General features: G+C 31.4%; 2 protein-coding genes across 3 annotated transcripts; both read left to right on the forward strand.

The window, feature by feature from the left end:
- The first annotated feature begins 12518 nt into the window (after window positions 1–12518).
- LOC106366530 (F-box protein PP2-A11-like) lies at window positions 12519–14555 on the forward strand. 2 transcript variants are annotated; one of them, XM_048739768.1, is made up of 4 exons: window positions 12525–13068; window positions 13160–13278; window positions 13359–13705; window positions 14257–14555. In XM_048739768.1, the coding sequence occupies exons 1-4, from the start codon at window positions 12739–12741 to the stop codon at window positions 14331–14333; spliced, it is 873 nt and encodes a 290-aa protein (XP_048595725.1). In that variant the 5' UTR covers window positions 12525–12738; the 3' UTR covers window positions 14334–14555. The 2 variants fall into 2 exon arrangements, with proteins under 2 accessions (XP_013661593.2, XP_048595725.1); XM_013806139.3 differs by lacking the exon at window positions 14257–14555 and having other exon boundaries at window positions 12519–13068; window positions 13359–13977.
- A 1488-nt stretch (window positions 14556–16043) lies between these two features.
- Window positions 16044–18560, forward strand: LOC106366531 (lysophospholipid acyltransferase 2). Its single transcript, XM_013806140.3, has 7 exons — window positions 16044–16507; window positions 16603–16823; window positions 17228–17642; window positions 17721–17806; window positions 17887–17950; window positions 18040–18158; window positions 18230–18560. Exons 1-7 carry the CDS (start codon window positions 16147–16149, stop codon window positions 18365–18367), a joined length of 1404 nt encoding a protein of 467 aa, XP_013661594.2. The 5' UTR covers window positions 16044–16146; the 3' UTR covers window positions 18368–18560.
- The last annotated feature ends 4176 nt before the right edge of the window (window positions 18561–22736 follow it).

The following is a 22736-nucleotide window of genomic DNA, read 5'->3' on the forward strand; positions in this document are numbered from 1 at the left end:
TTTTTAATATCTATAAAACTTTTTTTGTGATTAAAAACTATTATTTGGGATTTTTTTTTTTAAAAAAAAAAAATATATATATATATATATAATATAAATTTCTATATTTATTAAACATTTTTAATATTATTAAAACTATTTTTGTAATTATTAAACTATTTTTTATTTATTAAAACTATTTTTTGTAATTATTAAACTATTTTCTATATTTATTAAACATTTTTAATATTATTAAAACTATTTTTTGTAATTATTAAACTATTTTTTATTTATTAAAACTATTTTTTGTAATTATTAAACTATTTATATTTTTGTGATTAAAAACTATTTTTTAAACTATTTTTTAAACTACTTTTTATTTAAACTGTTTTTTTTATTTATTAAAATTATTAGAACTAATTTTTAAATATGTTTTTTTTTAATTTACAGGTCTAATGATGATCAGACCCGGCCTCGACAGCGTCGTGGTCGTGGTGGTACGGGGAGCCAGTCTCGGGGTTCGTCCAACCATATTCAGGATTCCGCTTCGCCCCACAGCTCCTACCATACATCTCCCTCTCCATTACCTGCTCATGCTCCTCCCGCTCCCGCTGCTGTATCCGCTCCTGCTCCTCCGGGTCCTCCGGGAGTGATGAGTGTTGCGGAGTTGGTTCGACAGCCCGGTCGTGACCATCTTCCCTATCTCACTCCGTATCCACATGGACGGGGTCAAACATGATAATTAAACTTTTATTTTTTTTCATTAAAATTTGATTCATTATTAATAATTTGTTTTTTTATTAGGTTCAACCGATCCGGGAACGGGATCAGCGCATGGATCAACCGTATGATGTACTCAGCCCGCGACAAGGGACATCCGACTTTCACTGACTTCCCTACCGACAAGCAGCATCTGTGGTTTCGTCAGTTTGCAGTAAGTATTCTAATTTTTTACTTATATTTTTAGTCTTTAATATAAATTTTCTACTAATTGTGTTTTTTTTTTGAGCAAGAATTCAACTGGAATTCCGATGATACGTTCTTTATCTATCACCACTTCGTCCATAAAGTTATGGACAACTATAGGAAGCAGATCCACAAGTGGAAGAAGAAGTGGGGAATAAACAAGGTTATTTTTAATTTATTAAACTATTTTTTTATTTATTTAACTTTTTTTTTATTATTAAAAGGTTCTAAAGTCAATGAACGACACGGTCTGGAAGGAGTTGTGTGCGCATTGGGATAAGGAAGAGACGAAAGAAACTTCTTTCACCAAGTCCACCAACCGCAGGAGCGACCGTAAAGGGAAAGGCGTCTTCAAGCATAACTTAGGTGCTCAATCTTTTGCCACTCTGGGGGATCGCATGGTAAGTTCAACCGTTTTTTCTTCAATTAACCGAGGATGACGATTCGACGGCTTCGACCAACTTGTCCCGGATTCGAATCAACGAAATCATTGAATCGGCAAGTTATTTTTTTTTAAGTTCAATTCATTTATTTCTTGATTTTTATTTTATCATTTTTTATATTATTTAAATTTGGCTATTTTCTATTTCAGTCGGTTCCAAAGAAGAAGGGACGTTTGGTCGGTTTGGGTCGTCGCTCCCGGTCGGCTGCTCCTTTTTCTGCACCACCGCCCTTTGTTGATCCAGAAGTACTTACGGCTCAGTTGAAGGACAATGATGATCGCATATCTGTGTTGGAGACCCAGATGGCGGCTCAACAGGCGGGCTATGAGGCACAGAAGAGGCTGAACGAGCAAATGATGGAGATGATGAAGAGGATCTACCCGAACGAGGTGTTCCTGAACGTGCAAGACCCGTAGTTTTTTTTTTCGAAAACTCGGAATGTTTTATTTGTACAACTTTGAATATTATCTAATATGTTTTCAATTTTAATTTTAATTTTATATTTTCGAATTTAAATTTCAAAAATTTTAATTTTAAAAAAAAATTAATTTTTTTTTTAAAAATAAATTTTTTTGAAATTCCGAGGAAATGGACCCTCGAAAATTTCTGACGAACATTTCCTCGGAATAAGTAGTCGGAATATACCGAGGGACTCTTCCTCGGAATTTTCAGAGGGCTCCGTTCCTCGGAAATTCCCGATAAAAATTCCAAGGAACATTTCGTCGGAACTTCCAAGGATTGGACCATCGGAAAGTCCATCGAAATATCCCGAGGAAGTCCTCCCTCGGTATATTCCGAGGACCTTTCCGACGAACTGGTGGTCCTCGGAGTTTCCTCGGAAATTCATTTCCTCAGAATTCCGTCGGAAATTCATTTCCTCAGAATTCCGTCGGAAATTTCCGAGGGATTAGGAAAAATGAATTTCCGAGGAGTTATTTCCGAGGACTTTTTTCGTCAGTATGTCGTCGGAATAGTGTTATTCCGACGACATACCGATATTTTTTTCCCTCGGTATGCCGCTGTTTTCTTGTATTGAAGATGATAAGGTTCGCCACAACACCGAGCCCATACCATTTTGGAGAGAAGTTAACACCTACAAGCGCCAACATGTCACAAATGCATGTAGAGAAGTCAACCTCTCCCACACGCTGCCACAAGTAAGAGACTACCCCACACATAGGGAAACTTCATGCGCTTATATTGGAGACCATCGGAAGAGAGTAAAGCAGGAGGAGAGAGACAAGAGATCCACAAATCTCGAACCCTAGCTAACGATGAGGACGCCTCCGCAACCAGCTTAACACCACACTGGGAAGAGACGACCAGAGGAGTGACAACCCAATGCCTCGGGCATTGTCGACCTGAGAAGATCTCAAACAACAGAACAGAAAACTATCAGACAGAAATCCCGGTGAAAAAAACGAAGTAGACACGACAAATGACGAACCATCTTCAAGCACACTGACAACACCATGCACCATCAGATCTTACTCAGAATCTATAGATCTGGACCGTTGAGTGCGAAAGAGATATCTCCCTCTGCTGCAAAGAAGAACACCACACAAAGTTAGAAGAAAGAAAATTAAAAAATTAAAGATTCATAGACAGAGCTCAAGCGAACGCCGGAAAAAAAATAAGTAAACTAAAAAAAACTAGAGAAAAGATGGAGGGTTTTTTGATAAAAGATAATCCTTTGAAATTTCAAAAAAGAAAGTCTAACACATATTCAAAGTTACTCTTTAAAAGCTTTTATTCGAAAAGTAAAATTTCATATCAAAGGAAACTTTAAACCCAGATTAGAACTGGGCAAATAAACCGAACCCGAAAACCCGAACCGAATCCGATCCGATAAAAACGAATCCGAACCGATCCGAACCCGACGTAAATACCGAATGGGTCTTGTTTTGTGGTATTTCGGGTTATGAGTATTATCTGAACCGAACCCGAATCTAAATGGATATCCGATAGAACCCGAAACATTCAAAACTTCGAAAAGATCTTGTACCAAACATGATCTCAATTCCTAATATGTATCCAAAATACACTAAGAAATATTGAACATCTAAAATACTTATCTATTACATGAAGGTTGTTGGTTCTATTACATGAAGGTTAATGGATAAAGATAGCCGTTGAATCTTGAAGTATTTAAATTTTGTTTTCGTTAAACAATGTTTCTCATTTCATGAGAACTTGGTTTTCATTTTATGTTTTTATTTATTTAGTTTTCTTTTATGTTCCTTATTTTTGAATCGATTTTACTTAAGTTTTGGTTACAAAATAGATACAAATCAGATATTTTAAAACTAAAGAACCGATTTTAGTCATGTTTTGGTTATAAAATAGGTAAAAATCAAGTACTTTTAAACCGAAAAACCGATTGGGACCCGAACCCGAAAATATATTGGGTTGTACCGGTTCTTTGAAGATTTACTAACCCCGACCCGAACCCGATAGAACCCGAACCGGTCCCGAACCAAACTTTCATATAATCCGAATGGAGCTGATTTTGATAAACCCGAAAAACCGAAACCCGATTGGATAAAACCGAAACCCGATTGGGACCCCGAATGCCAGGCCTAACCCAGATTACAACAAAACTAATCCACTAAGACTACCAATACACTATCACCACTATCTTTTTTATTGTCGTAGTTATTAATAATGTCTATATAAAATAACATCATTTTTTTTCTCTTTGGGGTGGCAGCCGTGGTAACGGTGTTTGCAGCTGTGCTGGCGACAAATTAAACACATAAAGGAACTGGTAAAGGGTTAACATCTTTTTGGGTCGGTTAGACCACGCTATTATTATTAAGGCTTGTATTGTAGTAGAAAACCTAGTACGGAGGTATAGCTATCCAAATACTGAAAAGACTGCATTATAATGAATTGGCGTCGTGATATTGAAAAGGAATGCTCATGACATCACTATATACACAATGGATTCCAGCTTTCCATTCACAAAATTATCATTTGTTGTATTAATATAAGTTTATTTTGTTCTTTTTCCTGTTTAAAATATCATTTTCCGTGGTCGTATTTGGTTGCTTATTCATTCCGCAACCTTTCGGCCAAAATATAGCATCAGAAGAAGTTTTTAACTTAGTAATAGTATTATTTATTTAGCAAATTTATGGTTATTGTGGTCAACAGATTTTTTTTTTGTCAGCACAATATGTTCAAACCAGCTAATAAGATTTAGGGTGTTCATACTACGTAGACTAGAATCAATATGCAACTTTTTTTTTGGTTTATTATATTACGACTTTGCCCATAAATTGGTTGATTTTATTTTCACAATTTTAAACGTCATTGGTTAGCAAACAAAAACCTAAAACTACAGTCTATCTCAATGATTTGGGCTAGCGTTTTAAAGAAAGAATTTGTTACCTACACATTTAATATGATACTTAAATATATTTGACTCAGATAGTTTCAGGGTTTAGAGGGTGGTAAACTTTTCCAGGATATATTGACGGACAGTCAAAGGTACATTTTTGTACGGTTCATATCAAGGTTCTTACGAATACATTACCATTTATTTGCTATGCATTAAGCTTTACATATGCCTTGCCTATATGGGAAGTAGGCAGGAATTATTGGTAATATGCAGAAGCTGTATGAGACTGTCAAGAAAGCTCACCTGGTTGTAAAAGTAGAGATTGTTCGTATGCAGAAAGAGTTTGCTCTGTGTGTCCCCTATTAAACAACCCTACACATTACTAAGCTTTCAGGTTAATAATAATTAAAATGGTATAGGGTCACAAAACAATGTCACAAATATAAATTATCGGGGAGCTGGCCTGCTGAGTAAAACTCTTGGATCACTTAGTACAGATTTAAAGGATCGGAGATTTGATTCTCGTTAGAAAATGTATGTTCTCCAAGGAAAAAAATAATTTAACATGGTTTGAGATTTATCCTGAGAAGATGTACGTGTTTTCAGATCTAAATTTTCTTAGTTATTCAAGAGAAGATATTATATATGAAAATATTAAATACTTAGCAAAAATAACCTAATCTTGAGAAAATTACTAAAAGAGTCTATCAACTGATTATTTTCAAAAAAGTGTTTGGTGCATATGACTTAACAACCTCAGAAATAAAAAATGATTTAACAATAATAATATTTTGGATATAGGTATGGTTTAGATCCACGTCTTATACTTGGATTGTCAAAACAAGTATACCACGTCCGGGACACGTACGTTTACACAAGCCAGGTTTTCTACTTATGGTCTTTGACTCGTTACGCGTACTTAGATCGTATAATATAGGGTTTTTAGTAATTAAACCCCTCAACTAAAGATGAATCGTAAAAAAAACCTTCAACTAAAAATCCTGTGAAATAAACCATCAACTTTAGTTCCGTTAACATATGTTACCCTCCGTCTAAAAAACCGTGACGGAGGGTGACATATGTTAACGGTTTATAAGTTGAGGGTTTATTTCATTGGATTTTTAGTTGAGGGGCTTTTTTACGATTCATCTTTAGTTGAGGGGTTTTATCACTAAAAGTCATTAAATGTTATTAAATTATTTATTATCATTTATACATTGTTTTAGGATTTATAAGCCTTTAAAACTAATTTATAAATTTTAATACATTAATATATTATAAAATTAATTTATACATCTTAAATTAATAATTTTCAGCACTACTTACAACTTATTATAACTTTGAAATATTAAATTATTTGATATTTGACAATAGTGATATAAAAAAATTTGTGTGTTTATATCGTCATTGTCAAATATGATATAATTTATAGTTTCTAAGTTATATTATAAGTCTAAGTAGTGTCGAGATAATTCATCCATGAAGTCAATCTTTCTATTTAGAGTATGACACATTTTTTTCTATTTTCATGATTTTTGCCATCCGGCTCATACTTCCCCCCCCCCCTTCCAAAATAATACATGATTATTTTTATTCTCATTGATTTCGGAATAACTACGTTATATTTTTATTTTCTTGATCAATAATATATTTGAAACATAAAGTAATACAATAAATCAAGAATAATATAAGAAAATAGGAAAGTATGAGCCGGATGACGAAAATCATGAAAAGAAGAAAAAATACGTCATACTCCAAATAGAAAGATTGACTTCATGGATGAATTATCCTCGACACTAATTAAGATTTAATATAACTTAGAAATTTTCAATTATTTGATATTTGACAATGACGATACAAACACACAATTTTTTTATATCACTATTGCCAAATATCAAATAATTTAATATTTTAAAATTATAATAAGTTGTAAGTCGTGTTGAAAATTATTAATTTAAGATGTATAAATTAATTTTATAATAGATTAATGTATTAAAAAAATAAATTAGTTTTAAAGGCTTACAAATCAATCTAAAACATTGTATAAATGATAATAAATAACTTTAAAACCCTTTAATGACTTTTAGTGATAAAACCCCTCAACTAAAGATGAATCGTAAAAAAACCCTCAACTAAAAATCCAATGAAATAAACCCTCAACTTATAAACCGTTAACATATGTCACCCTCCGTCACGGTTTTTTAGACGGAGGGTAACATATGTTAACGGAACTAAAGTTGAGGGTTTATTTCACATGATTTTTAGTTGAGGGTTTTTTTTACGATTCATCTTTAGTTAAGGGGTTTAATTATTAAAAACCCTATAATATATTTATGTACATCAACGTTTTTCATTTGATTCCGTGTTCCAAGTTCCACATTGTCAGTTTAAATCATATAATATGTCTACTCGTCAGGCCGAGATTCACAATTGTCATATGCAAGTTATCAAATGAGTGATAACTTATCACATGGTTAAATAAAAATAATTGGTTGACAGAAAAACAACTGAATTAAATATCGGGAAAGAACTATATGAAATGTTTGTTAAGTAGATTAAAATTTGAAGTACAAATTTTGACGAAGAATAACATTCGACATTCCTTACTATGAGCAATGAAAACGATATAGTATTGTCACTATAACACTCTTTATAATTGTGTTAAGAATTTTCTTATTGTTCATAATACATTTTTCTATTGAAACGACATAAGAATCAATGCTTTCTTTGCAAATATTATTGAATAAAGTTCAAATAATTGCAACTTTCGGCGATAACCAGGGGATATTGTTGTTTATTTTATTTGACCTTTTCTAAGTCAAATTCTTGTTATTTTCTTATTATTATTATTACATTTGTATGATATCTCTGATATTTTTTATTTGATCAGCCATATATATATAATATGTTGATAAAAAAAACTTACGGGCTTAATAATTTGGTCAATGAAGATTATGTTATTATTTATGTAAATTCTTGTCAAAGAATTTTTTTTTGAGTTGGATTTTATGTGATATTTTCTGAACTTGTAGATATATAAAAGAATGGATGGAGTACTAATTTACAAGTTTTTATATTTGTTTAATTTAGTCTGACCGTAATTACGACAGATATAGAGCAAGGGTAAAAAAAAAATTAAATTTTGTTATTTTTTGTCTAGAAGTTTGGAAACGACAAATATAGTGGAACAAAATAAAAATTTTACAACGTCATTTAAAAAAGAACAGAGGGATGTATGTTTTATAAATTAAACTTAACACTAAAAACTAATCACAGAAAATAAAAGAAAACCAACCAATTCATTGCGATTCGATCGTTAATTTTTTTTTGTTGTAGATTGAAAGACATGTTTGATTTTGTACTGCATCTAAAATAATAATGCTGATATTATTGAATAGGTTATTAAATGACTATACTATACTATAAGTTTCAAAAAGAAAAGACTAGATAATATTTATTTTTGATAAGTTCTATGCATGGTTAGTTTATGATAAAGTTCTATGCGTACTATAAGTTGCTCAAAAAAAAAAGGCTACTATAACCTAAAAAGGAAAAACAAATGCAAATCAAAACAACAAAAATGCCAGCTAACTGCACATTGTGAGATTGTCGTTTTGTGCTGACAGTTAGTGCTTTTGCTTGGATTCTCTGCCCCATCAATAAACCATGAAAATAATCTCTCTATTTTTTTCTTTCTAAAAGCTAATAATTTTTTCGTTCCGAGTAAATGTTTACGTTATTAGTAATAATGAACTGCATGTATGTGAACAAAATTGATGAACCACATAATTACTCGGTAATTTTTGAGTGTTGGCAGTTCTTCTCTTTAGGTTTTAATAAAGTAAACTACATATGGTTTGATCACTTACTGACAAGTATAGACGCATGACCAAGGCAGACGTGTGGCCTTGTGGATACATAGTCTAAAAGACGTATAGTCGGGCCAGATGTTAAAATTTTCAATATAATTTATGAACTTATGAGTAAGAAGTCGTGGCATGAGCCAACAGATAGACTCGTGAGTGTTATCATGAGTAGAGATATTGGTCTAGTTGATAGTGATCATGGAATTAGCCTATTATACATGTCGATGAATATGATCTTCTAGGTATGTTCTTCTATTTTGGCAGCTATCAAATGTTTTACCTTTTGAGTTAGAAGAATTTAACCCACATTTTTAGAATTAAAAAGCTTATACTTATAGTACAAGTTGTGTATATTTCTCAAAATTAAAAAAAAAAATTAATTTATTTTTTTTGATAATCAAATTTTTTTCTTTTTCTTTTTATGTAATTTTAGATATCATAATACTTTGAAAAAATTATTTATTTTATACATGATTTTTTATCCAAAATTAGAGGCTGAGGACATGATATTGGCGTACTACTCTTAACCAATTACAGTATTCATAGGTTAATCATGCCTAACATTATTTTAATAATTTAATTTAAATCCGTCTACGTTTTGTTATTTTAATAGAAAAAGGTATAGGTGTTACATGGAAAATTTAAAACAATTTTGAAATAATTATTAAAAATGCAAAATATGTAGAAACATATTTTTCTAAATACTTCAGTTTGAACATGCAATTAAAACGTCTATTTCTATTGAGAAAACATGATACAAATTTATATAAAAATGTGCTAAATATTTGTTTGAAAAGCGTAATATTTACTTTGAGCTAATATTTTAATAATTATTTATTAATTTATATTAAATAAAATTAGTTTTGTATTATTTAAATATTTAATATTCATTGCATGTTTTCATTATCTATTAAATTATACATTTCTAATCTCATACTTCAATTTATCAAAAAAAAAATCTTTTTACATTTCAAAATATTTTTTGTAAATATCATCACAATTCGTTTTAAATCACAAAGATTTTATAGATAAAGAAAATTTAATTTAATGAATCTCTTTTTAAAGAGAGAATTCCCATTTGAGAATTCTATAAGATCTTTAACGAAAGCCGATGAAGTTATTTTTAACTATGACATGTTGAATTAGAGTTGAGCTACAATAAAATTTATAATTCGATGTAAATCGCAGTAAGAACTATGTAGTAGAAATTGTAGATTTATGTAATAAGTTTTTTCTAAAAATATGAATTATTATATTTTCAAAATTACTGATTGGTAACATCTTTGATGTATAAGTTGCAATATGTATTATCTTAATCAACAATATGAATATCAATAATTATAAGATTTATTATTAATTTAATAAACATATTAAATTTTTAAAAATTATTAAACTAAATGAATAAAATATACTAACTAAAAATAAATTACAATTAAAGAAAAATACTTATATATACATTATAACAAAAAATACCTATATATATTTACATATAATTTTTATGTTGTAAATTTTAGTTACCAAATAGAATTAGAAACTAAAATTATAGAAATAGTTTTGTTTAAATAATTCAAATGGAAATAATAGCTTATAAACATTTTGGCTAACTTATAAATAAATATATATATATATATATATATACATTTTTCAACCTGCTTTACCAACTAAAACAAACTAAACGTGCACATGGATGTATAAAAAATTAAAATTGTTAGAAAATGGAAAGTAACTGTAGGTAACTAATAAAAAAACCAAGATAATGCTAAATCAATTTCTAATACATGAAAATTTGTTCGATGTCGAGCTAATACTTGATTTATTAATTTTACTAAAGAGGTAACTCAAAATTGTAAATCATGTATTTTTGATTGGTAATATTTTTGAATTAGACTTCTAACTTAAATCTAATCAAATGTAACTCTCATGTCGCCGATCAAAGCTTTTTCCTAACAAAATTAAAAAAAATGAAAATACCTTTGAGACTATTGCACAACTTTTTTTGGATTCAGCAAATCTTAAAATGTGAAGTAGATCGTTGCATATTTGTTTTACTTATATCCACGCATTTAAATATTTGAAAATATATATTTTTCTCTTGTTGCATAGTTAGATTAATCTAACTAGTTAAATCCAATTAAGCTTGTAGAATAATGACCTTGCGGTTTATCGCTGTATGATCCAAACTCTAAAAAAAATTTGATCGTGTCCCATTCCGACGGTTAGAGTGGCTTTTAAAAGTGTTGCTCAATTTTTTTGACTGCAACAACAGTAGAAAGCTTTGATCTCATTTTTTTGACATCAACAAGAAGCATTGGGAACCAGCCCATATGTCTCAGCCATTAAAAGAGTGGCGACCTGCGGTTGATATTGCTATTGGAACAAATGTTTAGTTGATACTCCTTCTGTTTTATATTGAATTGAGTTTCTTTCTAACATTTTCTTTCTTGTTACACTAAAAATATTTCTTTAGAATTTCACTACAAATTTTATTTATTTTCAGTTTAAATTAATTGCAAATCCATTGATATTATAAATAATTTTATTTCATATACGTTCAACCATGTGTAATTAATAGAAACTTAATTACATTCATTCACTTTTTTAATCTGTAAAAAATGTTAAATTGACACTTAAACAGAAGAAGTGATTTCTATCAACCTCATAGTTTACACGTGTATGGAATTAAAGGTCCATTATTGTGTACTTATTTGAAGCTCGCTAACAAAGATGTGAAACTTAAAATAGAGTAGTGGCGTGGCTGCTTTTGCCTTATTTTCTTTTTGTCATTGACTTAAACATACTCATATATACTTTGCAAACTAAACTGATAACTCTGTATCCATATGAACAACAAACGACGATTGTTTCTTTGCTGTGTGCGAGACTGTCCGCCCCGATATTCTATATTGCAGTCGATAAGTCTATTTGTCTTATATGATCCACGTCTGACTGCACCATTATAAACCACTCTATTTCTAACATTGAACAATATATATAATTATATAACTCCAAAATTAAAAAAAACATAGCACGAAAAAATATATGAAATATTTATGGTATAACATCTAAATATATTCATATATTTAAAGTTATAATATGGAAAACCGTTTAGAAACAATTTTTTTATTCATATTAGCAACTATTTTATATTAAACTAATATTCAAATTTATATTTTATAATTTATATATCAATTTTTAAAATAATTATATTAAAAAAATCATATCCAATAATAAATTTTCAAATTTTAAAACTAAACATGGAAAACTTATATTAAGCTAATATAAACATTTATGTTATAAAATCTAGAGAAATTGTACTCCCTACACACCATTTTTCCCCTATTTACACTCCATACCCTATATCCCTCCAATTTTTTTCCCCCCAACATTACCATTTTCCCCCCATTCAATGATATCCCACCTTTGTTAGTATATTTAGCTAATTTACTCTAAAATCTATATATATATATATGCGTTTAAAATTATAGTTTATGCTTGTATAATTTAAATTTAAGCGTGTATAATTTAACTTATGATTTTTCTTAAAAATAAATTAGAATTTATAAAATTTACAAATATAGCATTGAAAACCCATGTGAAGTATTTATTTGGTATTGATTTCAAACGCTTAGTTATTTCGTTATTTGGATAAATACTAATGGTTGTAGTCTAATACTAACAGCTCAGCCTTTTTTTTGTCAACATTATTACAGCTCATGGATTACGAACATTTGGATGTCGAAAAGAAATGTACAGTCAGAAACTTTAAAATTAACAAATAAAATGGATAAAACAGTATCCAAACAGACTATTTCCATAATACATGAACCTAAAAAAAAATACATTTAGTTAGCAATAAAATAGCCACTAATATATAAATAATAACGCTTTATTATTTGCTATGTAATAGATCCTCCACCTAAAGCATATATATAATTATCCTCCTCCCATCATCCGAGTCACCATTCGTCTGTCACCACCAAACGCTTCCTTTCTCCATTGCTTTGTCTCCGAAACACGATTCGATCTTTCTTCGTCAAAAAGTAGCAAACCCAAAACCGAAAGTCTCGAACTTTCGTATTAGATCCACATCAAAAACAGTTTTTTTGACTCTTCGATTCGTTTCCCCCTTAGGGTTTATTGAATGGGTTCTGGGTTCTCTCTCTTTACCAATGGTTCATCGTCTTCTCCGTCTCGCGAACGAGATCTGTTAAAGCCTGGTCTCGGTGATTTGCCGGAGAGTTGTGTGGCTTTGATCCTCGAGAAGTTAGATCCGGTCGAGATCTGCAGATTCTCGAAGCTAAACCGAGCCTTTCGCAGCGCCTCCTGGGCCGATTTCGTCTGGGAATCGAAGCTTCCGCATGATTACAGATCGATTCTCGAGAAAATCCTCGGTGGGTTCCCGGAAAAGCTCCGGAAAAGAGACATCTATAACTTCCTCTCTCGTGTTAATTCCTTCGACGACGGCACAAAGGTTCGTCCTTTTTCACAGATTCTCTCTGTTTGTTTGTTTCCTTAAGAGGAAAGTTCATGTCTTGATTCGGATTTTGATGTTGTTGTTGCAGAAAGCTTGGGTTGATAAACGAACCAGTGATCTCTGTTTATGCTTATCGGTTAAGGGTTTGTCGGTAACCGGGATTGATGATCGGAGATACTGGAATCACATTCCTTCTGATGAATCTCGGTGGGTTTTCTCACTTTATTACATGTTGCTTATGTTTGTTCACATCTTGTCTTAATGAAATGTTTTGTTGCTTCCTGTAGATTTGCTTCAGTAGCATACCTTCAGCACGTCTGGTGGTTTCAAGTTGATGGAGAAATTGAGTTCCCGTTCCCAGCGGGAACCTACAGCGTCTTCTTCAGGCTTCATCTAGGCAAACCGGGGAAGCGGTTTGGTTGGAAGGTTTGCAACACTGACCAGATTCATGGTTGGGATATTAAACCGGTTCAGTTTCAGATTTGGACTGAAGATGGTCAACACTCTTCGTCTCAGTGCAAGTTAACCGAACCAGGAACATGGAGTCACTACCATGCTGGAGACTTTGTGGTTGGGAAAGCGAAAAGCTCGTCTACGAAGCTTAAGTTCTCGATGACTCAGATTGATTGTACACATACCCTGTGTTTAAAATGGCGCTCGCCTTTTGCGCCATGGCGCAAGGCGCACTCAGGCGATGGCTCTGTCGCCATGTACCACCTAGGCGAGGGTGGGTTCCCTAAGGCGCGCGCCATGGGTGCCTTGTCGAGAAGGCGAGCATGGCAAAGGCAAGCGTAAGGCGAGATTAATGTAAACCGTATGTAAACCATATAAGCCTTAATTAATAATTAAACCTTAGACTTTTTTGCTCAAAAAAAAAAAAAAATTAAACCTTAGACTTTAAAAAAACTTAACCGGGGAAACTTAAAGCTTTATAAAAGAGAAGTTACGTAAAACATAAACATAGATCTCAAGGTTTTTTGCTTAAGGTTAGAACTCTCTAGTATAATAAAGCTTGCATCTTATTTAAATTTAGTATATCAATCATTGCATAAGTGTTCTCTAAGTTTCTTCTCCAATACAAAACAAAATGTTCTTCAAGGCGAGCGCCATATTGCGCCATGGCGCGAGGCGCAAGGCTCGGCACGTCTCGCCTTGGTGCGCCATGCGCCATTTTAAACACAGCACATACCAAAGGAGGGTTATGTGTAGATTCTGTAATTGTGTATCCGAGCTCGTGCAAGGACCGGTTGAGGCGGTTTTAAAAGTCTTAAAACCGAAGTTTGGTTTGGTTGTAAAAGCTATACTTTTTAATTAGCTTTTTAACCTTTTTGTAGAATATTTGGGTGGTGATTGGAAAAAAAAACTACATTTAAAAGAGAAGAGAATCTCTGTTTCATAGTTTTATGTTGCGAGTGTGAACTTGAGTTTGAAGTTGCAGAGTTTTTCTTTTAACTTTATTCAATGGAACTAGCTTTTTGTGGGAAGTGAAACGCAGCGTGTCGTGAAAACCGGAGTTAATAAACTGACCTGGTTCAAAGAAAATTGATCACAAGTTCTCACAGAATCAAAATTGATCACTGGCTAATGGTATCGCACCGCTTTCACTGGCCAAGAACTATGAAACGTTTGCAGAGACAAAACCACAACTTAACGTATCAATCAAAATCAAAATCACTACACGGACCTCTTCTTGTGTCACTTTCTATCACACCGTGTTTATAAAAATATATTTCCACAATTCGATTTAAAGACTAACCATTTGGAGAAAGGAAAGGAAACTATTGATGTTGAAATCAGAAACCAAAATGAAATGTCCATTACAAACTTGAGGTTCTATGTAATAATTCATCTGTTCCACAAACATAAAATTTTTAATATTTTCACACATTAATAAAACACATTAAACTGCTATAATAAATGTATCGTTTTTTATAATTTTCAGTCTTCGATAACTTTTTATCAATAATAATTCAATAAAATCAATTAATTTTTTTAAAGATCTTTTTGGAACAATTTTCTAAAAAATTTATCATTAAACAACGGAGGCAGTATCCGTTACAAACAGCAACGACATAGTATATCTCCTCACGAGGAATTTAATAGAGTTGTGACTTGCGAGTCTCGTGACTATCGTCAACAGAGTCAGCGTCCGTTACAAATTAGGTCTGCAACGGTATGATGGTATATATTTTTTGGAGGTTTGTAGACTTTAATTTGAGGACTGCATATTTAATTTCAGGATTATAGACTTATTTCATGCCGTAGATTTGTCTTTTGAATCGCAAACTTAATTGGATTACCCTACAATGATTATGTACTATATGTTTGCAAACTTTACTTTTTGAATAATTAGAACGTTTTGGATACTTATCATCTGAAATTTTTGAAGTACGAATGATACATTTATAGTAATAAATTTTATTCAAATATAATATTTTGCTATTACAATATGCGGTATGTTCATAGATTTCTTAATTTGGAAATAATCAATCTGTAAATAATTGTAGGGAATATAGAAAGTACATGTTATTTTATGCGCATCTTACGCTATTCAATCATGTACTATTAATTATACTTTATATTCCTTAAAATAGCATCATTTTGAGTTAATTTACGAATCCAACAAAAATTTCTTAAAGTGTTAAGTTATTGAATTTTTTAAACAGTAAAAAAATAAAAATAAGAGTGAAAGATAAGAGCTTTATATGTATTGTAAAGGAGTATATTTTATTTGTAAGATGTGTTATCCAACTATATATCTCGGATAAAATGAGATATATTTATTCCTAACAGTTATCACAATTTAATAAGTGTTTCAAAAAAAAAAGTTGTTAGATATGAACCTATAAAATGGAGTTAATAAAACGCGAGCCAAAACGGCGGTATTTTAATTTTCGATACGTCCAAGACCTTCTTGTCGTTAATTAGTATTGTTAAGACCAAACATTAAAAGGGTGTTATTGTAACTTCGTCATACATCGTCAACAAAGATCGAACAGAACCAATCCCCACACGACCTAACAACAACCTATCAGAGATTCAAAACCAGACACTGTAACGACTTCACAGACAACCATGGAATCGTTCGACATGAGTTCCATGGCGGCCTCGATAGGCGTCTCCGTCGCCGTTCTCCGTTTCCTCCTCTGCTTCGTCGCAACGATACCAGTCTCCTTCGCGTGGAGGTTCGTCCCGAGTCGACTCGGTAAACACATCTACTCAGCTGCTTCTGGAGCTCTCCTCTCTTACCTCTCCTTTGGCTTCTCCTCGAATCTCCACTTCCTCGTTCCCATGACCATTGGCTACGCTTCGATGGCGATCTATAGACCAATGTCTGGATTCATCACTTTCTTCCTCGGTTTCGCTTATCTCATTGGCTGTCATGTGTTTTATATGAGTGGTGATGCTTGGAAAGAAGGAGGCATTGACTCTACTGGTAAACTCTTTTTTTTTTAGATTTATGATGGTGGAACCACATTGTTGATTGTTTCTTTTGGTGAGAGTGAGTTTGGTTTGTATGTATGTTTTTAGGAGCTTTGATGGTGTTGACGTTGAAAGTGATATCGTGTTCGATAAATTATAATGATGGGATGTTGAAGGAAGAAGGTCTCCGTGAGGCTCAGAAGAAGAACCGTTTGGTTCGGATGCCTTCTCTCATTGAGTACTTTGGTTACTGCCTTTGCTGCGGAAGCCACTTCGCTGGCCCTGTCTTCGAAATGAAAGATTATCTTGAATGGACCGAAGAGAAAGGAGTAAGCTTTTGATTCTTGATTCTTAGTTCTTGATTATTATTCTTGATTCTGGATTTATGGATTCTGGATTTATGGGTTCTTGATTTATTGGTTCTTCATTTATGATTTATTGGATCTAGATTCTTGATTCTTTATTTATCATTCTTGAGTCTTGACTCTTGATTTATCGGTTCTTTATTCGGATTTATTGGTTATTGATTCTTGATTTATCATTCTTGATTCTGCCGGGAAAAAATATTTCTTGAGTTCTTGATTTGTCATTCTTGATTCTTGATTTATCCATTCTTGACTCTTGATTAATCGGTTCATCGTTCTTGATTTATCGTTCTTGATTCTTGATTTTTCGGTTCTTGATTATTGATTTGTTGGTTCTTGTTTGTTTGTTTGCTTGATTTGTTGGTTAGATTTGGGCTGTTACTTCTGGGAAAGGGAAGAGACCATCGCCTTACGGAGCAACACTTCGAGCTATACTACAAGCCGGGATCTGTATGGCTCTGTATCTCTACTTAGTCCCTCAGTTCCCATTAACGCGGTTCACAGAGCCAGTGTACCATGAATGGGGTTTCTGGAGAAGATTCGGTTACCAGTACATGGCCGGTTTCACGGCTCGTTGGAAGTACTACTTCATCTGGTCGATCTCAGAGGCTTCCATCATCATCTCCGGTTTGGGTTTCAGTGGTTGGACCGACGAAAACACACAAACAAAGGCCAAATGGGACCGTGCAAAGAACGTCGATATCCTAGGTGTTGAGCTAGCCAAGAGTGCTGTTCAGATTCCTCTTGTGTGGAACATACAAGTCAGCACTTGGCTCCGTCACTGTGAGTATATTTAGGGATGAGATTCTAGAGATTGACTTTATACGCATTTTGACGGTGTTTCTTGTGATTAAATTGCAGATGTGTATGAGAGAATTGTGAAGCCAGGGAAGAAAGCTGGCTTCTTCCAGCTGCTAGCTACTCAAACCGTTAGTGCCGTGTGGCATGTGAGTGCTCCTTCTTCCATAATGATTCAATCTTTTTTGTTTGTTAAGTAATCGAAATCTTTACTTGTTTCTCTTTGCAGGGACTGTATCCTGGATACATTATCTTCTTTGTTCAATCAGCATTGATGATCGATGGTTCTAAAGGTACAGTGCTTCTCTCGGCTTTTTAACTTTCATTCACGTTTGTTAAATCTTTATCTTAAAACATGTTTTATTATATTTTCATTGAGCAGCTATTTACCGTTGGCAACAAGCAATGCCTCCGAAGATGGCAATGCTGAGAAGTGTTATGGTTTTCATCAACTTCCTCTACACAGTTTTGGTTCTCAATTACTCATCCGTTGGTTTCATGGTATATATAACTCTTCCCTCTATATTGTTAACGGTTCTATTTTATCTCAAAGTCGCTCATTTTTTGTTCAGGTGTTGAGCTTGCACGAAACACTCGTGGCCTACAAGAGTGTATATTTCATAGGAACAGTGGTGCCTATTGCTGTGATTCTACTCAGCTACTTGGTTCCTGTGAAGCCTGTGAGACCAAAGACCCGGAAAGAAGAATAAATCTGTCTTTGTTTAAAACTTCTTTGTCTTTGTTCTTCTCTTGGACCGTTTATGTACACCACGGAACTTAGATTTTGTGTTTATTCTTCTTCATTTTTTCTCAAATCTCAGATATTTTACTTGAATTTTTGAAGAAATACATGATTTAGATGTGTTTCTCTCTGTTTGTCTTATATACTTTGTTTGTCAGTCACACCTGCTCTTGAGTAGAAGTTGTGATAGAGTATGAAGAGCAAGTCTAACCATGTGCTCGATGTCAGATTGGCTTTGTCTTCTTGATTATCCCAAATGCGACTTGCAAGTAACTCGACAATAAACATGAATATAAGTTCTAATTTCTTCCGAATTAAAGAGATTATTAATTTGAAAACAGGTTTTTTTTTGTTTTCTTTACACTTTTACAGAATTTTAATTTAAAACAAAGAAATAATTTAATTGCAGAAATTGACAGCAATAAATTAGGGATGCCTTAATTTGGAATGTTCTTGATATTAGAAATACTTTGTGGAGTTAATTTTAAGCTTTAGATATTTTTTCTGTTTCAAAATAGATTTAAGACATACATTTATTAATATGTAAAAGGCAAAGAAAATTTAAAGATATATCCATTAAATATATCAATGACATTGGAGTATAAATAACTTGCAAAACTAATGGGTATTTTTATTTTGTACTTCTCTTTTAATAGATTAGATTAAAATATACTCATGATACGCGAGTTAAAAATAAACTTTAAATTGATAATTTACGTAATCATATCTATATAATTAACATTTGAACTGAGACTTATTTTCAATTATCTAAAATATGTTGTATAAATCATAATTAAGAAAATATTCAAAAACCTTAAAGTCCATTATTTTATATGAATAAAAGAGATTGAAAACACACACTTTAGATTTATATTATTTTAAACTGGATCAAACTAATGTAAATATTAATCTGTTTAATTTTGTATCTTGTGATAAGAAGTTAAATAAGCCAAGATGGGTGTTCCAAAAAAAAAGGAACCAAAATAGCTAACAGAACCGCAGCTACAATAGTCAAGCCGAGCGGAAGGCATAAGAAAAACAGATAGGCAACTCAATTAAGCAACTAAAGACATCATTAATGCTAAAATAAGAGTAGAAGCTCTGGGAATCAGAGACCATAATTCAGTGATCTACTTCCTGGAAGTGTTGCAGCAACTAGTGCATAAGGAGCAACAGAAGTCACGGCTAAAACCTCAGAGGCGAACACGCACCACCTAATTAAGCCAGAGAACTGTGAGGAGAACATCGCTGGCAAAGAGTTACGGAGTTATGAGAACCTCCACCGCCAATTAAACAAACATGGAGTCAAAAGCTCAGTTGTGCTTTTTGAATAAACGAGTCCTATATTTCCTGCGGACAGAGCTGAAGAGATAGAAAACAGAGCTAACAAGATAGAAATCCAAATAGCAACCTCACACGAAGGTAATAAAGGGATACAAATAGCAACCTCACACTGAGACTAGAGCTTGTGATGTTATATATTTCTATCTTTTATGGTATGAAACTTAGTTTTCTTAGAATTATGACAGAATTGTTGCAACATGTCACATTTACATTCAATGTGTCTACGTTCATATAATAAGAAATTTTATAACCCATAGACAAAACCAACAAAAATCTTTTTTATAATTGATAAATAATTAAAATTTATGTGTTAAAATCTAGTATTCAATTGACCGTCATATGCGGCAACTGTAGTAATTACTAAGTATAATTATATAACTTCTTATAGAAGTATAATTTAAGAAAAAAGAAGTATAATTTAAGAAACAAAAATTTATATAATAACTAGAGATTTATACTAAGAAGATTATGGATCCAAAAACACTAAATTCCACAGTTTGGATAAAAAACATAATGATGTTGTTTATTGTTTGATATTTATTAAAGCTTTTTATAAAAAGGATAGATGTAGACATTTGGGAAAAAAAAATATTATCATCTTAACACTACATTTACGAGACATTATATTAGGAAAATTCGAATCCTAGAAGAGTGATTAGGGTAATAAACAAGCATTTAGGGAGACTAATTATGGCTAAAAAGTGATTATCTTTGTTTAAGTGAATAAAACGTTCCCCGGAAGAGAAATATTATGATTAAGACACATTCGCAAGGCGATGGCTGGACCATACATTAATATATAATAAAGTCACATCAAATAAATGGTCGGAGACTTACTCTATCCATTAATTATGTAGTACAAAGTGAGCCACATTATTAAATTATTGTAATAAACATTATCTTAAATTTTAGAAAATGATTGATACAGTTGCTAAAAAAGAAAAGAAAATTATTGATATTATGGAGTATGGAGTATTGGTCAGTCACCTGATTACTTGAGCCAATTTGAAGGTTGAAAATTGTGGTGAGAATGAGAAACAAGATTCCAATATCGTGCCAAAAAATTGACTTGTAGGCAACTCGGAAATAAACAAACAGGAATATACCATTCGTTACTAGAAGTAGGTTTTTATATTTGTAACATAATATTTGTGACAAAAAAAAAAAAAAAAAAAAATATTTGTAACATAATATACATTTTTAGTTTTTAGATACTTTCATTAACTAATATTAATAAATCATACATTTAAAATATTTTAATTTATCAAATATTATAAGTTGATAATTATTAAAAAAGTATATAGTAAAAATAAGTTATAACTTAATTCTAATTATTATTATATTTTAATAAGTATATAACTTAATTGTAACTATTATTATATTCTAATTATTACTAAATATTAAGTATTTTATTATAAAATATATTTTTAGCATATATCGAAAATTTAATCATTTTGCTAACATGTATTTGATCATGTTAACCAATTAATGTTAAAAATAAAATTATAATATCTACGGACGGGACTGAAATACTGAAAATATTAAGGTCCAAGGTCAACAGTTTAAACAAAAACCTAACAAAAAAACATAACAACATTGTTTATTGGAGGGTGATTGGTTGAGCTTTATCTCCTTACTTTAGCTTTATTTATTTTTAAATCACTAAATTTTACCAATCATGTTGTAGCTTTACTTTTAAAAATTAAAGTCTACATCAAGTTTTTATTTAGTTTTACCAATCATAATTTAGCTTTATTTTTAAAGGTACAATAAAAAAATAAAGCAAAACTTTTTCTTATGTATTTTAGACAAACACTCTACATCTTCGTTTTATAGGCTGTAGAATCTGTAAATGAAAAAAAATATCTATAATATCAAATAAATTATATAATTATAATAAAAACTTTATTTTAATTTTTGAATTTGAGTGTTTTTAAATTATTAAGATATTTAAATAATATAAATATTATTTACATAGCACATTTTAAATTACAATAAATTTTGACAATTTATTAAAAAATATTAATATAAATTATTTTAAGTGATATAAAATAATAATTTTAAATATACAACACATATTTCATATATTTTATTTTGAAATATCTACAGCCTACATCTTACAGCTACAACAAATTTAACTACAGCAAAAGTCTCTGCAGAAAAAATCTACAGTAACAACTTTACAGCTACAACCGATTTATCTATAGCTAAACATCTACATCTAAATTTTTAAAGCCACAGTGAAACCAATCATCACTGTTTGATACTTTATAAAGCTTAAATGAAAAGGATTGATGTAGACATTTACTGGGAAATGAAAATATTGTCATCTTAACACAACATCTAGAGACATTATATGACTTATCTTGTTTAAATGAATAAAACATTATAAGGGAAATCCGAATCCCAAAAAATGATTAGGGTAATAAACAGGCCTTAAGGAAGATTACTGATGGTTAGAAAGTGACTTATCTTGTTTAAGTGAATAAAACATTCCCCGAAAAAGAAATGTTATGATTAAGAGACATTAGCGAGAAGTGGACCATACATTAATATATAATAAAGTCACATCAAATATATGGTCGGGAACTTTATGCATATTAATGCAGTACACAGTGAATCATACCCTATCTATATACCCTCTGTTTTTTTTATACGATGTTTTAGCTTTACCACACAAATTAACAAAATAGTTTTACTAAAGACACTTGATTACAACAAAAAAGTAATCAAAAATTACTAATCATTGCTATTCTGAACTAATAAAACAAAAACAACATATTAACATTTAATATTGTAATCATTTATTTTAATAGTTTTACATAAAAGTTTCAAAACATATATATTGAAACAAAAATATCTTCTAAAAGATCATATAAAAAGAAAGAGAGAGAGAGTATTATTGTAACAAACACTATTTTAAATTTTATAAAATGATTGATACTACGGACTATGGTCAGTCACCTGATATTTGAACGCAAAAAACCATGGTG

This window comes from Brassica napus, chromosome A9 (assembly GCF_020379485.1).
Source record: "Brassica napus cultivar Da-Ae chromosome A9, Da-Ae, whole genome shotgun sequence".
Taxonomy (NCBI): Eukaryota; Viridiplantae; Streptophyta; class Magnoliopsida; order Brassicales; family Brassicaceae; genus Brassica; species Brassica napus.

Bases quoted from the DNA above. Each gene is read 5' to 3' on its own strand.
- LOC106366530 (XM_013806139.3), top strand. From the start codon at position 12,739: ATGGGTTCTGGGTTCTCTCTCTTTACCAATGGTTCATCGTCTTCTCCG. The intron at 13,069-13,159 runs GTTCGTCCTTTT...TTGTTGTTGCAG, and splicing joins CCTTCGACGACGGCACAAAG to AAAGCTTGGGTTGATAAACG. The intron at 13,279-13,358 runs GTGGGTTTTCTC...TGCTTCCTGTAG, and splicing joins ATTCCTTCTGATGAATCTCG to ATTTGCTTCAGTAGCATACC.
- LOC106366531 (XM_013806140.3), top strand. From the start codon at position 16,147: ATGGAATCGTTCGACATGAGTTCCATGGCGGCCTCGATAGGCGTCTCC. The intron at 16,508-16,602 runs GTAAACTCTTTT...GTATGTTTTTAG, and splicing joins AGGAGGCATTGACTCTACTG to GAGCTTTGATGGTGTTGACG. The intron at 17,807-17,886 runs GTGAGTGCTCCT...TTCTCTTTGCAG, and splicing joins CCGTTAGTGCCGTGTGGCAT to GGACTGTATCCTGGATACAT.